General features: G+C 43.4%; 1 protein-coding gene across 2 annotated transcripts in view; it reads left to right on the top strand.

The window, feature by feature from the left end:
- The window catches only part of SEMA3E (semaphorin 3E), a 516,349-nt gene that overhangs the window by 454,220 nt on the left and 45,001 nt on the right, over nucleotides 1-17,128 (top strand). For both annotated transcript variants that reach the window (XM_069627817.1, XM_069627818.1), the window contains exons 10-12: nucleotides 1,484-1,628; nucleotides 10,393-10,615; nucleotides 15,388-15,479. In XM_069627817.1, coding sequence (XP_069483918.1) covers nucleotides 1,484-1,628; nucleotides 10,393-10,615; nucleotides 15,388-15,479 — 460 coding nt within the window. The remainder of the gene's footprint in view (nucleotides 1-1,483; nucleotides 1,629-10,392; nucleotides 10,616-15,387; nucleotides 15,480-17,128) is intronic.

Raw genomic sequence — 17,128 nt, 5'->3', positions numbered from 1 at the left:
GTCTTTCCCAGTGATGTCCTACTTGACTCAGGCCCTAGGGAGGTTGTTGCCAAGTGGGCTCACCTCCCTAACCTCACAGGTGGGGGGACGGCTCTACCTTGGGGAGAAGGGACACATTTCCTCAATTTGTCACAGTACGCTTCCGTCCATAATCATCCAGCCAATGGTCCACAATGCATTTCAAAAACAACCAAATTGCCTAAGATAATGAGAGTGTCCATAGCCCTATTTTAACCTCTCTGCAATTTAGCCAGCGGTTTCTAAGTGAAGAAGTATTGCACATTTACTCTGGTGGTTACCGTGAGGTGGCATTTGGAGAGGAAGGAACAACATCACTGATGTTTAAACAACCACATCAAGCTGGGGTGACGAGGATATGCGGTTGTCAAAATTGATAAACAGATTGCAGACCAATTGCACAGGAGTTGGCAAGTGTCCAAGGTAGATAGGAGAATGCAAGGGGCAGCATGTCTGAGGATTAACAACCAATCAGGATGACCTTGTTCTTGTCACCATTCTGGTACAAATACTTGTCCTGCATTCACTGCTCCATCCCCTCCCCCCGATTCCCTTTCTTTGGAGCTGAGCACGTTCACAGACCCGATCAATAAATATGTGGGTGTCTTCAGTATCAGAGTAACGTTGTCAGTGGAAACATCACCTGTGCAAGGGGTTACATATAGTTGTTAATTATTTCTGGGGAGCGACACAATCTGTGGAAGACTGGAGGGGACTGGGCATGTGGCTGAGCTTTTCTTACCCAGCCAATCCATTTGAGTTTGTCCACTGCCACCTCACTTGTCTAAATAGTGTTCCTCATTCATATGGCCATCCCTGGAGCGGGGTCACTGCACCACCAGTCTCAGACCATTTGGAGCTGGAACTCTTAACTCTGCTTGGCTGCTGGGGAAAGTGCACCCATTTAGGGGGGTGGGGGGAGCAAAACAGCACGGCCTGTGAAACCTGATGGGTGCACTTGTGTAGTCTGGCACTCATTTCTGTAGTACCTAGCACAGTACACAGATAGCTGGTTGAGATCACAATATGGTAACACCACATAGTACTGGCCCACGGTGGTGGTTACGTACACCCAGGCTAAAGTGCTTGGGAGAGATGAGTTACCTGGTAGTACATCAATAGCTGTGTGCATCTCTCTCCCACAGCAAAAGGTGATTTGCAGAGGTGGGCAAGGAAATGGGTGCAATACCCATCTCTTGCTTAATCAATGATGGACCACTGGTCACAGCTAGAGGAGCATTAAACTGTTTTAGTTGATTACAAACCAAAATGCATGCAGAGCACTGCCATAAACTGAACTAAGAAGACCTGTCGCTCATGCCCCTGCCTGATTACTAGAGTAACGACACCCTGGTATCAAGCTGTACATTTGCTTGCGTACAGAGACATTGGGACAATTCTATGGTAAACGAAATAAACACTGGAACTTAACACGTCTCTTTTGATTGATGTGCTTGTTTTGCAGCAATATATTTAAGGGATATGCAATATGTGTGTACAAGATGTCATCAATCCGGGAGTCGTTCAACGGGCCCTATGCTCACAAAGAAGGACCCGAATACCATTGGTCGATGTACGAAGGAAGGATTCCATACCCAAGGCCTGGCTCTGTAAGTACTCCCTAAGCATCTTTTGCTCCATTACATTTCCAATGAAGCAGTACCTTTTGGATAAAATAGAAATTAAAACAACCTAAAAGCAACACTTGTGTAGGCAGAGAACGACCAATGAGAAACAACAGTTGCTGTGTGATGAGTAAGTGGGTGTGGTTATACATGCAACGACATGCCCTAATTTAGCCGAAGTATTAAGCAGTGGCATTTTTTTAAATGTTGTATTATTTATTTTTACAGGTTATAGATTGTGTTGAATATCTGCAAAAATGTGCGTATGCAACGAAGCCAATTGGGGCACATTTTTATAGGGGATACAGGTTTGCTGACATTTACATTGGTACATTACATTTACATTGCTTCTTTAAAAAAAAATATTAATAATTGTAACAAAAAGGGCACATCTATTTTATTTGGAAACAATGTGGGTTCAATATAAATCCATGTACTTGTAATACGTGTTTTTCTCAGAGGAAAATTTAGAGGAAATAGGGTGGTTTTGGAGCACATTTGCTTCCAAAGTTGACCACTTTTGATTTTTGGGTAATTAAATGTGTTTGTCCCTATTGAGAATAGAGAATCGTAAAAGTGTGTCCAGTGGTAAAACAAACAGAGGAAGAACAGAGGGCAGTTCACTATTTGTAAGGTGCTTATGCCTACGGAATTATCAACAGGGATACATTTTGGGATTTTGGAGATGTGAATGAATAACTTTCATTTAGCCATATATGTAGTTTCCTGACTAATGATCACAGGACTGGTTGCAAAGCACACACTTTTTTTAGGTTGTTCATTCTGTCTTTGGACAGGTATCCATGGGGGAGGTATTAGCACACGGCCTCCAGTCAGCAGAAGAGATGCACCTTGTTGTGCAAGTGTATGCAGTCAATTGGAACATTTTCTGATTACAGTCCGGATAGAAAGATGCATAAACATGTGCAGGTGTATTTCAATCTGAAAATGGATCAACAAGGTGAAAGGTCCCAAATCAGAGGCAGTTGTACAAAGGCCACGACCAAAGAAAAATATCTACCTGTGGGTTCAATTAGTGTCGACTCGTAGTCAGGGCCTTTCGCAGGACATTGTCCCCACCACAGGGTACATCTAGGAAGATTTTGGTGAAGCGATAATCGCTTAAACACCATTGATATCCTTTACTAACAAAGGTCACCTTAATACTTCTCTAAAATGTGCATTCTGTTGACCTTTCAAGTCACCTAATGTCAGATCTTTATATTCTGGCACACACATGTGTTTTATGGCTTTTTTAACATTCACATGTATGTAAAGTGATCCCTGTTAGGTTACCCCTTTTTTTCCTTGAAACAAATCTGTTAGTCGTGCTCTGAAAATGTCTACATTTTACAGTAATCATTTTAATTTACAGGAAACAAATTGTATTTGTGGGTTTGATTTTTATAAAAATGAGGCAGCAATATGAAGCATGAAGGAAACTTGTGCTCAAAATTGGTTTTGTTCTAAATAAGTACTCAAAGATGGAGTATCTGAAAAAGAGTATTGTTTCCATAATTGCATACTCTTGTATACAGTTGGGCATTAGTTCTTGTAATTTCCAATTATTTACAAGTGTGCACAGCCAGATCCTCATCACACCAGCGGGTCATCTGTACATTATTTTGTAATAGGGTAACAATCGATGAGGTGTGATTCACACCTTGCACATGGTTTTGGTTAAGAGAAAATATACTTTTTGTAGAATTTGTACGCTTAAAAGATTGGAATTGAATGTTATTGAATCAACAGTACCAAGCTTTATTTGAAACCTCGTATTTAATACAGAATCTGATCAGAAGTCGACATGTTTCGCACCTTCTTGGAAATTCTTCATTGATTGTAGCCACGACAGTACAGAGACCAAAAATGCTATGTGTGCACTTATTGATGGTTTTCATGAGAACATGTTGACATTTTATTTTAGTTTATGAATGATGTAAAGTGAGGACCAACTTAAGTATTCAAACGTACAAATAGACCTCCAGGGGTGCTTTCAAATTGTCATGATTCCTGCCCCTCATATCCCCAGCCCTCCAAGATGTCAGGCTGGAGCTAGGCCACGATCACCTACATGGTCTTCAAGGGCCTATCCATCCCTCCAAAGACCCACTTGGAGTCAGACTTGGCGCTTGTGGCACCAGACTCACTCACTCCCATAGAATAACATTGGGGATTGGACTTGTAGTGCATTGATGGGGACAAGATGGATGCCCCCACATATTTCGGTTCCCAGAACTGCATGTGCAGTCTTGTCTTTTGGGTGTGTTTCAGCCCATACACACCTGGGATACCCAGAGACTATTTAAGCCACGCCCAGGCTGAGAAACATGCTTTGTGTTTTCTCCACCTGCAGCGTGACACTCACCGTGTTCGGATCGGTCTCCAGTAGGCCTGCATCTTTCTTCTGCGCTCAGCTCCTGCAAGAACAAGAAAACCGTTAGGAACAGCCTTACCTTGCGGCGCTTCTGCCCATCATTCATCACTTCTTCTGTTCTGCAGGCATCTTCGGTGGTGTCATTCCCATCCCGGCATGCCGCTTCCGAGGGAAAAGAACAGAAAAAAAGGCATTAGTAAGCATTCAGCAAATCTTCACTTATTTTTAAAGACTGTACGAGCTTCAAACGCTTACCTGAATCCCAGCCGCTCTGGGGGAACTCTGTCTCTGGAACTTCTCATCCATCTGCAAGAGGGAAAAGACACTCCAGGTTAGCGTGGAAACATCTAGAGGCGCTGCATACCGCGCTTACTCACCGCATTTCTTCTTCATAGCCGGCATCCACGCTGAAAACGTCGAGGCACCTAAAAGACACAGAAAAAAAACTAATACGAAAGGGGCGCATCGTGCTCTCACTCACCTTCAGCACTACTCATCTCAGCAGCATGTTGCCATCCCCGGATGCCGGCCATCATCTAAGGAAGGAAAGGAACGAAGTTAGAGAACTGTTCAAAAGACTCATTATACTTACCTGTCGGACTCTTGCCAGTGAAGTAACTAGGCAGCAAAGAGCCTGCATCAATCAATGCGCCCCTACACTGAAAGCAGGATGGAGAGCACACTTTCCATGAAAACAAAGTGAGCTGTGGATCAAAGGGAAGGGTTGGACCCTGTGGAAGAAGGGGTTCAAGCACACAGAGACAATAGGGAGTTAAACTCTACCAATCCTGTGTTTCAGGCCCAGTCTCCATTCGAGTAGACTCCAGGGAAGGGTTCTAGGTCATAAGAGGTCAGGACAGACTGAGTGACGTCCCCGTGGATACCAGGTGAGCGTTACACAAATATAGATAACATGGAAACTGAGTTTATCCGTTATTTTTGTAATCCTCTTTACAGATACCAGCTTGGTAAATGGATAAGAGTAAAGGCTCAGGCTTCATGGCACTGTTACCAGCCAGAGGATGGGGTAGTGGCAAGGACCAGTCTCCATGGCATTGTTACCAGCCGCATAACTTGACAGAAGTTTGGTTTATTATCTGAGACACTGTAATCCGAATCATAAAAGCGAGTGTGGTGAGATTCAGTTTTTGTGGTGCAGTTACCCATCAGATAGGTGGCACAGTGCAGTTAGCATGTCATAGTTAAGTGTTGTAACCCAGATAGTAGTACAGTTTCCTTTACCATGTAATATTAATCATCATCATGCCTGAGGTAGTGGCAAGATTCCCTCTCCATGGCAGAGTTGATATCTGGGGTACGGGCAGTTTTGCAGTTCTGTGCTACAAGACGATCGAATATTTTCGCCACCCACGAAATGGTAGCTCTGAAAAGGAAGCCCAGGCAAAGTCACTAGTATGTTTATCTTGCAGCGAAGCGCACAGTGGCAAAGAACAGGTTCACTTGAAGAATGCAGTGTTAGATGCAGGGTATGATTCCAATGAGGCACTGAGCAGTGTGCACCTGTGTCTTATACCCTCGTGAGCAACCCGGAGGGCGCGTCTGAGCGCTCTTAGTGTCACTTCCCATTCACCATCGACTTGCCATGGGATGGTTGCACCCCACTCCAACATGAGGGTGCATATGATCTGCACCACAAAGTCATTGCTCATAACCTTTCCATAATTAATCGTAGGAAGGTAATGGCCGTGACTTTCAGAGCTGTGCAAGAAAGAGTTAAACTGAAGCCCATACAAAGTCTTCTGAAGAGATCATAGGGCTGGCAATCAAGACAAGGGCACATTTAGTGGCTAGCAAGCAAACCAAAGATCTGGTTTAGGACAGGCGAGCTTGTGATGAGGTTAACCAAAGCTTTGTAAGATTGGAGAAAATGTCCTGGCTACCTTGCACTGGTATATTTGGAAATCATGAATTTCCATGCTGTGTGTGGTTGACCTGCACAACCTCTAAAGGGGGCCCAGCTGGGGCAACATACCCACACCCCCTAATTCGGACCTTAGCCTTGATAAAGACCCTCGAGGTTTAAACGTGTGTCGGCTAACGACCACTCAGACCAAGAGTCTTCACTGAAATACACTTGCACCATATCAACCGCACTCAGCGTGCAAATTCAGCCTTTCCAAATATACCAGTGCAAGGTAGCCAGGACATGTCCTCTGAAAACAAAAATAGTCATTGCATTCTGTCACTGGCCATTCTCCCTCTGGCCTTCACCCACACGCCATCATACACATATACACAGCACTAATTTGCATTTCTTCATAAAAAATACACAAAAAACACTCCGAGATGCATACACATACGTGTGCATGTTCACACTACACTCATTCAAAGACACATGCACACATAAGCATTCACAAACATAATCTCTTGCATGCCCCCACACACATGCACATCCTGTGAGAAACCTGAGGGTATTCACACTTCCTTTCCACATGGGTCCTCTGCACAGGTGGCCAGGGAAAGGACATCGCTTTTGGATCCTCATCCTGAGGATGGACTAGCGAGGGAGGATCACCTGGTTGGAGGGTCTTTAGAGATTAGGAGTGGGATGCCCTTGGGAAAGACATGGTATCCCCCTTTTCCTACTGATGACCAACCCAACACTTCCCCGGACTTCATAGTTTACTGTGAATCAACTCCCCTGACTTCCTCATATATAATCACTAACAGTACTGTGACAAGAAAGAGGCAACCAGGAGTAATGCAGACTAGGTGCTTTTAACACTCTGGTACTGGGACGAGGAAGAGGCATAGTGAGAGATGTAGAGGTTGGGCATGTTCCCTTAATAAGGCTCAGAAAGGGCTGATTGCACATTCACACCTGCAGCCTATTAAAGGGCTGCAGGTGTATAAAAGAAAGCCCAATCAAATTATGTCAAAAAGAGAGGCAGTGACGGTGAAGCAGCAACAGAGAGTCCAAGAAATGCAGCGGGTATGTATGTGTGCAACACGCCGGCTGTTCATGGGAGTGCGGCCTGGAAGCTGGAGCTCCGTGGAACCGAACAAACACTAAAAGAGGAGTCATGCAGGAAGGCTGCGCCTTTTTCTGGTGTTGGAAATGCTTGTTCTCCTGGGGTGAGAAGCTGACCCAGTTGTGCCTAAAGGGCAGAAGGTGGAGCACTGAGGCAGAGAACAGAATGCTGAGAGATCTGGGCTGTGGGAATTTCCAAAGAAGCAACCCGTGAGTTTCTATGAGAGAGGAAACCCGGTATGCGAGTGTTTGAACTTACGCAGAGGATTACTTTGTATTAGAGTGGTCGAGTGCATGATAAAACACGTTTTTGAAGGTCTCTGATCAGAATCCTCATTCATTATTGAACAATTAAGAATACTTTGTAGCAGAGTGGTCGTGTCTACATGAAAGCACATTTTCGAAAGTCTCCAAGTGCTGGACACATCATGAATGCAATCTACAAAGATATATAACAACGAGATGAACGGTATGAAACCTTTAACAGTTACTGAATTCTAAAATGAATGAAAACTCAATAAAATTAATGGAACTGGTACATATGAAGAATACAAATGAATGCAGCTTCAACATTTCTGTGTCAAGCGCAAAAGTGAACTGCAACTTCAAAGTAAAATTCATATATGCTGAATCTACAAGTCCATAAACTTTGAACCAATGAAATCACTGCGCAGTGAACTTTCAAGTGAATAACACTTTGATAATACAAGTGATCCCAAAATATATGGAATTCCAGGATGAACGGAACCTTTGGATATTAACTTTACCATGTAAACCAAAAAAACGTGTATTAAACAACAGAGTGGGAGAAATCATAAATAATAAAATATACTTGGAAATCTCAATGAACAGCAACCTTCCGTCAAGAAACGTTTCTACAAAGACCCACCATACAGAGGGCGCAAGTGTGGAGCAGAACATTAAGAAAAATTAAAAAACATCATTAAAATGAATCTTGGGGAAGGGGAACGCTGAGGTTTAACCTGTTTATTGACCTGAGGATAACGTCTATTTGTGTTTGGAACTGTTTCCTGAGACTTTTGTTGGAACTTCTTTATAGGGGAAGGGAGCGGAAAGAAAGCGGTGGGCTGGACAAAGCCCAGAACCTTATGTGGAACACTATTTTGATGGTTGCTGACATCCCTGCACATTGTATGGATGAGCTATGAGGGCAGTATTTCGTTTGGACATAGACAGATTCCTACAAACTATTTGAATTTGATTTTCCTTAGTTTTGTTTAGGTAGGGAAATCCCACCATAGTGTAGGGCAAGATGGGTATTTTCCACCCTGACTTTTATGTTCATGAAGTGGTATTGTCAATTCAGAATCTGGTGTCTGTGTCTTACTCCGAGATGTCTTCACAATGCGTACACGCATATATATTCAATGTTTTCATTCTTTGTCTGGTTATGGGCCCCTCAGACCAGATCTACCACTGCCAGCGACTGTACATGTAATGGCCCACCTGCACCTCTGCAGGATTCAGGTTTCTCCACACCTTCCCCCGATCCAGCACAAGCACAGATGTTTGAGCGTTTTGTCCAGAGTCTGCCAGGAGCAGTTGAGAGTTGCAGAAACGATAATGGTTACTGAATGTGGGTGCATGGGTAATTTGGTGAGATTGGAAGTTAATGGTTCTGTGAGTGAGTGGGGGAGAGAATGGCAGATACTGGGGGAGAGAGAGAGAGAGAGAGAGAGAGAGAGAGAGAGAGAGAGAGAGAGAGAGAGAGAGAGAGAGAGAGAGAGAGAGAGAGAGAGAGAGAGAGAGAGAGAGAGAGAGAGAGAGAGAAGAGAGAGAGAGAGAGAGAGAGAGAGAGAGAGAGAGAGAGAGAGAGAGAGAGAGAGAGAGAGAAGAGAGAGAGAGAGAGAGAGAGAGAGAGAGAGAGAGAGAGAGAGAGAGAGAGAGAGAGAGAGAGAGAGAGAGAGAGAGAGAGAGAGAGAGAGAGAGAGAGAGAGAGAGAGACACTTGCAAGGGAGGCTACAGGGGCAACACCGTGCCCTTCACGAGCAGAAGGATGCACTGAGTAGCAAGCAAGGAAAGTGCCTGTGGACAATGCTCTGAGCTAAGCATATGTTTTCAGGTGCAACAACTGATTGTCACAATTAATGCAAAACCTTCACTCATTGGACTAAATGACACATGCAATGATACATTGTACTTTTTCCAATGCATATCGAATGCTTTGCGCTTACCACCCCAAACAGATGTTCTGCTTTCCACCAGACCTTTCTCTGCTGACCTGTAGCCAATGATTTGTCCAGATATTGTAGTACAACACCAAAACATGGAGGCAAGATAAATTCTCAGTCCTGTGATGGGCAAATAAGAATCGGCACACATGGAGCTTAAACCCCATCAAAGAGGCAAACGTAGAAGGGTACTGCGTTCGCATTGAGTGCAACAAACTTGCTAAAATCACAAAGTGTTGCATTTATGATTCTCAGTATCATAACTGCAGTCTTTTCATGGTTCATGAGGCATTGTGATACCTAAACAAATTCATTAATAAATTGTGCGAACATTACTTCATCTTTACTTGAAAGAAGTACAGAATGCAAGAAAAATGTTGCAGCTCTTATGAAATCTACATTTGTGGATAATGTCTCTGCCACAATTTGATTCTTGTTGCACCACCATACATGACTTTTATTTAAAATATAATTCTAACGCATGGGATCATTTAAAACAACACTGCACTTGTACGTGTTTATTTCATACTGGAAAATGCAAGGACTGCCCACCTGGACTGAGAAAATAATCCATTAGTTGAATCAATGTGATGGTTTCCAAATCAATGTTCACACATTTTGAGGTCAGCATTTATTTCCTCCTGATGCCAACTGTGAACCGTGTATAATATTATCAGATTCAACTTTAAAGATTTATTTTGGTTATTTAGAATGTTCACGATTATTAGCTTTCCCCTACACGTGTTTCGCTCATGGGTCTTTGCTAATGTATTCAAGACCTAACAGTGAGCTTCATCAGGGCTAATAGTAAATACTTCATAACTGAACTGCTCTGAAACTTTCTCTTATATTCAGACTTTATGGGTTAGCAATTGTTCACGTTAATATAAACGGATTTCATGTAATTATGTACACAATTATAAATGTACTATTTACAATGAATATTTGATACGGTAGAAGGAGAAAGTAAACACAATATAAAACCTGTTGGTCATCTTTACCATTTACTATTTTATTACTAGGTGCAGACTAATGACCAACACTTAAATTGTTTTTCAAGTTTAAAATGTTCTATGTTGATATTTGTTACTTCTGAATTAGTGTCATTCTGTTGCACAAGAGCTTCGTGTTGTTGTCTTAGTTGGAAGCAGATGGTTCAATTGACCACATATCAAATCTCTTTTTTAGTGTGCCAGCAAAGTGAACGGAGGGCACCATGCCACCACCAGAGACTATCCCGACGAGGTCTTGCGGTTTTCCCGAAGCCACCCACTGATGTACGAGCCGATAAAGCCCATCCACAGGAGGCCCGTCCTCGTGAAGACAGATGGAAGGTACAACGTCAAGCAAATAGCCGTGGATCGCGTGGAAGCGGAGGATGGGCCATACGACGTACTCTTTATTGGTACAGGTAAAACACATTCTCCTAATTTCTGCCCATCATCCCAGAATGTGGGATTCATTTATGCAACTATATTCACCTCAAAGCCCAGATGAGTCGTGTGTAAATACCACTTTAAAGCAATGGCGGGGTGTGGTAATTTGATAGCACCATTGGTAAATAATTTCGCTGTATTCCGATTCTGTAAAATCCTGGATCCTTCTTGCAGCATTTCAGTCAGCTCCATATCGTCCATTCACCCACTGATCCTGATTACAAATCTTCCAATCACGTTCACCACTAGGGCCAGTCCATGGAGCATGCAAAGCAGTTGGCTGCTTGGGGCAGAAGTGATTAAAGGGCACAGGATCACATGCTCACTGGGCTTTCTCCATGTGGCTGTGATTACCTGCCAACTAAGAATTAGGGGGGTAGAGTTGGTGGATAGACTCTTCCGGCATGCATGGGCAGGTCATCGGTGTGTGAGAGGAGCTAGCACTGAGATGACGACAATGTGGAACTAATGAGGAGGGAGAGAGGGGGGGAGAAGGGGGGGAGGGGGGGGGGAAGAGGGGGGGGGGAGAGGGGGGGGGGAGAGAGAGGGGGGGGAGAGAGGCATTTAGCTCAGGAATCTGGGACAACAGCCCATCCCCCGCCAATAAGCACACAATTAGGTCAGCCAGTTAATGGGTCTCCAAGACATGCGGGTCCACTGTGACAAATCCAGTGAGTTTGTCCCCTATCACCAAGGAGGGGCCACCGCTTTGGGACTAGGGAAGTGAGCCTACTAGGCGTAACACCTCTTAGGGGACAGGGTAAGCAGAGTCCCACTGAAGGTAGCTCCCCTTTAGCGGACAGAAAACCGATGGAAGTAATGAAGTCACCATCACTACCCCCCAGACACGAACACTTTTAATAGGATAAATGGGAGCTGAAGGGTTTAATAACCCTATGATCCTTGCAATGACTAGCTCAGATTTTAGTTTAAACTTCATTAAGCCTATGTGGGAAACAGAAGGGCGATGGAAGTAATAGCCTCTGGTAGGCACGTCATGTACAAAGACAATCACAGCAGAGCATCTGATAATCCCACAGAGTTTAAGGGGGTGTGGCCCACAAGAAAGCGAGAACGGGAGATGAGAAGTCCTTGACCATGGTGTGGACCTAGCAGGTCCAGCCAGGCCTTTCTGACAGGGAACCAAAGCCGCCTGGCCACACACCACGATTGAAAGCCCAAAACCTAGGAGAGCTGATGACCGGCCCCAAGGAGAAGCCTCCCACCGGTCGTCCACCTGAGAGAGAAGGGAGGACACCAGCTGGAGCGGAGCTGCGGGTCTGTCTCGCATCAGCGGCTCTGCAGAGAGAGGAATGCTGGATAGGTTGTAAAGCCCGAGCTAGGAGCACCACTAATCACCAGAAAGTCCTGGGTGGCTGCAGCAGAACAGAAGGTGGGCGGAACATCAGTGCAGAGAAACTGAAGCCCCTGAGCTGAGAAAGCACTAATAGCCCCAAGGTGGTGAGATAGGGAAAGCCCAGCTACAGAGCAGAGACTGCACAGAGAGGCCCGAAGGTGGGAAGAAAAAGAGAGTGACTGAGAAGCCCCAAAGTGTGGGGGAAGACATAAAGAGGCCCCGGGGAAAGATTAGTGAAACCCATGAGTGGGGAGAGAAAAAATCTCGGGCAGGGAATGGTCCAAAGAGCCCTAGAGTGGGGGAGATAAATAGAAAAGCCCTGAACTGCAGAAAACTCTGGAAAGCCCCATAGTGGAGAGAGAGGGAGAAAGAGGGAAAGCTGTAGAGTGGGGAAAACCCAGTGAGAAACAAAGCAAAAGATTGAAAAAAGCTTGGATTGTGGGAACCAGTGTCAAGCCCCAGAGTAGGGAGAGGTAGGAAAGGTCTATAGTGGGGACAACACAGTGAGAGAGAAAGATTGAGAAAGGATTGTGGAAGCCACCACTAAGCCCCAGAGTGGAGAGAGAAATAGAGAGATAAACAAGGTGAAACACAAGAGTGGGAAGAAAGGAAGAGACAAACTCCTCTTTGGGGAAAGAAACAAAGAGAACGGTTGAGATAAGACCCCGGGAGTGGGGAATATTGAAGAAAAAAACTAGTGTGGAGAAAGAGACTAAAAGGATCCTAGATTGGGGAAGCCCCACAGATGAATGTTTTGCCTGAAAGTAGAAAAACAGTGAGAAATCCCATTTAACAGAGAAGCCAGAGAGACTTGGCTGGAGTCCTGGGAAGCCACTTCAGCAGTTTGAGGCTGTGAACACAGGCAGGGGCCTATGGTAGACACATGGAGTGAGGTCACACCCACATCCCATTCATTGGCTAAGGCACAAAAGTAGACCTGGGTGGTTTTACGTTTTCTTTTGGAGCCATAGGGATAGTGAACAGGTCAGAATAGGTTTATACACCAAGGACTTAATTTGCCTTCAACCATCTTGATATCCTGACTGGAACCCTCTTGACCTGTCCTTGAATACAGTAGGGCTTCGTACCTTAGAGTATGGAAAGACTAGAGACAACTTGCCATCTTGTCGGTCTCCTGATTCTGACTTACTGCACCAGGCATGTCACTCCTCCTTGCTCAAAAGGTATGGAGACTGCCTGATAATATAAAAAAGCCAGCAAGCTAAATTAAAATGTGGGTCGTGGAGAATTTAATGGAGATGGTTTGATAGTCAAGGCATTCAACCAATGGTACAGTTGTCAAATCAAATGAGAATGGGCCAATCAGATTACCTCTTTGGCATTATTAGGTAGTCAATTATATGGGTCTCCAAGACACCACTGCCCCAAACAAATTGTCAGTCATAATTAACATATCACTATTCAACGACGTTAATTGAATTCAAAGCTAATTGTTGAAGCAGTCTTTCAACACAGACTGCACAAGCCTGTAGGTGATACTTTCGTGGTGTGGCAGTAAATATATTGCAGTTAAAAAACGTGTATCATTATAAAATCAGTGGGCCTCATTACGACTCTGGAGGTAGCCATGCCCGTAATAAGGGCATGGCTGCCTCCAAAATCGGGTCCGGGTTCCCTGAATGGGGAATTACCTGGCCTTTCTGAGTTCGGAGGGCCCGGTAATTCCTCCTACAGGAAACCCGGCCCTGGACCTTCCTCATTCCCATTTGAGCCCCCATAGGGCTCAATGGGAATGGGTGCTGGAGCTAACAACGGGCCAATTACAACCGGCCCGTTGTTAGCTCTTTGGTCCCCTCGCAGGATCCGCTCTGGACATCTGGTGAAACCAGACGTCCAGAGCGGGTCCCACGAGGGGGACTCGTAATATTGCGGAATAGGTTTAACGGCGCTGCCACCATTAGTGGCGTCCGTTAACCCATTCCGCAATAGTCATAATGAGGCCCAGTTTCATTCTCTCTTTTGTGATGGGTTGTTCATCTGCATTTTCAAATAGATATTGAAGGCGGTTTAGGATTTTAAGATTTCAATCCTATCCCATCTGAGAAATGTAATTATTAAAGCTGTAGGATTGGGTGTGCAGAGGGGCTCAACTGGTCATGTGAAGAACATGGCACTAAATGGATATTGGCAACATGATTGCCCTGCACATTGTATGCCTCAACAAAATATTATAAAATCCTAAAACAACGTTGAGCATGGACAAAGGGGCATGTCCTTTCAAACCTTTAACAGATTACACAGGAACAATTTTCTTCAGAAAGCTTACCTTAATAACACCTTCATTAGAAATCAACACAGATAAAACGTATATTAATCATCAATAGAAGAGTGATTACATTGAATGGCATATATTAGAAGGTTTGGGGCAGTTGTGACAGACTCCGCTCCTGGATGTTGGTGTTAGTTACGGTAACCTCCTGTAACCCCAGGCGGAAGATCAACCTCTGGGTTGAAGAGCGTGTGATGGTTTTATTATGGATGGTAAAAACCTAAAAGATTGGGCACTTTCTAGAACGTCTGAGGAAATCATGTGATGTGAAACTTATTCCAAAAATGACATTTGAAGGATATGTTATCACGCCATTGTTACGAAATACAATTCTGGTCAACTTTCCCATTGTGAGATTTTCATATCAGTTACTCAAGTCTTGAGATACATCAACAGTTGAGAAGTGGACAAGTCAAGAACTTGATGGAGTTTGACTACGCCAATGCTACAGTGTGCCTCGGGATTGTAGGATAAAGTTCACAGCTCATAGACTCAACACCATTATGCATTGGCAAGCTCTCTCTGGGTGTTTATATGGACTAGACAGTGACCGAGATCCCTGGTCTGAAAACCAAAGAGAAACAAGGTTCTGTGTACAAATCGGCAAAACATTGACATACAATACACATATAGTGGGTTCCTTTGTGCAAATACTTTTCACATGTTAACCACGTGAGAAACGGTCCCATCTAACTTAATGGAGCGAGTTGTAATTTTGACTTGCAAAGACAGGTTGGTAATACACAACCATCTTTTATTTGTTTGACTAAATTGCAAAAGGTCATTGAGAAAATATGTTCAAATGTTTTCCGTACCCGACTGCTAACATGTGAGATTCTTCCAAAATATAGGACATCCTTGATAGGCATTGTTCAGTGAACAACCAACAATTATTCATTTTTTGACCGCACATCTCTACTACTACTCTGTTATATGATGCGAAAATTGACTTTTATGTTCAAATAGAAAAGCCAACGTGTGATTAGGATTGTTCTGTTTTATGTCAGGAAAAGAAACAATATGATGGTTTTAGTTGAAATTGTGAAGTCTATGAAAACAATGATTTTACGCTAACACAGAACTGTTTGCCTTGTGTGCAGATAATGGCATTGTCCTTAAGGTGATTACAATTTACAACCAACAAACTGAAATTATGGAAGAAGTGATTCTTGAGGAGCTGCAAGTATTCAAGGTAGATGTCTTAGTAGTTTATGTCCATCTGTCACTCTTGTTAATGTGGTGTGGCAGCAACAGGCCAGACTCCTGCAGATGCAGGAAGAAGCCGCAGAAGCCTTCCAATTCCTACATTCAAGTCGGCCGCAAATGTATATTCTTTCTACAGATGGTAAATGTGTGCCTTCCTCTTCACATGGACACATGTAATCAACACACGTTTCTATGTAACCTTTGACCCTCTTCCATGAAAGTTCTGCATATTTCAAAAGTTAACTGCTCTGATTTTAGGAAGTTTGATCCTGGTTTTCATGAAAAATAAGAACGTTGAAAAGGGTGCTTTTTTAATGGGATTCCGAAAGACACACTGACAAGCTGCGGTCCACATGCATATCTCTGTGGCTGATCGCATTTTCAATGTTCACAAGTGCCAAACTTTGGACTCAAGTGTAAATCTTAGCATGCAGAGTAAGTCTGGAGTAAAACCAATGTGTGTGAATAAAAGAAAAGAGTAAAGTGAGGAATAAAAACACCACAAATCCTCAGAGACTATAATAAGCTCCAACGGAGCAAAACATCAGTTTTTGGAATGAATGGATCCATGCAGTGCAGGTCTGGAGTGACAACATGCACCAATAGAAAATGTACATTCGGGAATGAGTGGATCACATACTGACATTTAGTAAATGAAAAGTAATGAAACACCAAACTGCAGAGTGAGTGGATGAAAAGACCACACACGCTAATCAGGTATGCACATATGCACAATTGAGAATGAGGTATGCCCATACAGACGCCATCACCAACATGAAGGCATCCTAAATACTTTGGCCAACAATACACAGAGAGCATACACAGGGAATGAACAAACATGTGCGGATTGAACCTACATACACACACTCACCTACAAACAATATGTAGAGCAACCATCACTGGGTTGAAGATGTGGACACACGTGATCAAGATGGAATTAAGGGAAAGCATAAGGGGAACACGAGTACTCTCGCCATACTTAGGCAATGAACAGGTAAATAGAAGAAATCAAGGCAAATCAGTGAAGAAAAACAAGATGTTAAAAAGAGTAATGGTTACTATCTGTAAGATGGTAAATTCTGCAAATGTTAAGGATTGAAGACTCAATAAGAATAAACTTTATTTTGGAAAAGATATTTTACATAAAAGCAATACAAAAATCTGCATAATACACTAGATGAAAAGGTAATATTTTAAAACCAATTTAGCTTAAGATGTTAACATATGATCATTAATGCACAATAATACCATGCAGAACATACGATAAAAAAATTAACAGCAGCCAATTCATCAGATAATTCAGTTTCAATGTTTGACCTTATTTTGACTTCTTGGACTAATAAATGTCCATCAGTCAAACATGGAAGCAGAGAATTGCACTTACTTAAAAACAAGAGTGCAGGGTGGAAGTTTCCTAAAGTGTAAAAGTAACTTGTTTTTCAATATTTTGTTTTGGGGACAAAACAGCACATAGTAAATATATCATCCTCAGCAACATTATGACCACACAAGCATTTATCATCGCTGGTCAGAGGATTTTGCCATTTACTGTTGTGTGCCTTAAGGGGCAGGGTGCCAAAACTAAATGAGAAGAGAAATTAAACAAGGGCTTACTACTTATCTGTGCTCACTACC

Source organism: Ambystoma mexicanum, chromosome 12, assembly GCF_040938575.1.
Source record: "Ambystoma mexicanum isolate Mex_15411 chromosome 12, UKY_AmexF1_1, whole genome shotgun sequence".
Taxonomy (NCBI): domain Eukaryota; kingdom Metazoa; phylum Chordata; class Amphibia; order Caudata; family Ambystomatidae; genus Ambystoma; species Ambystoma mexicanum.
The sequence above is the reverse complement of the archived record's forward strand: the minus strand, read 5'-3'. Positions and strand labels throughout refer to the sequence as shown.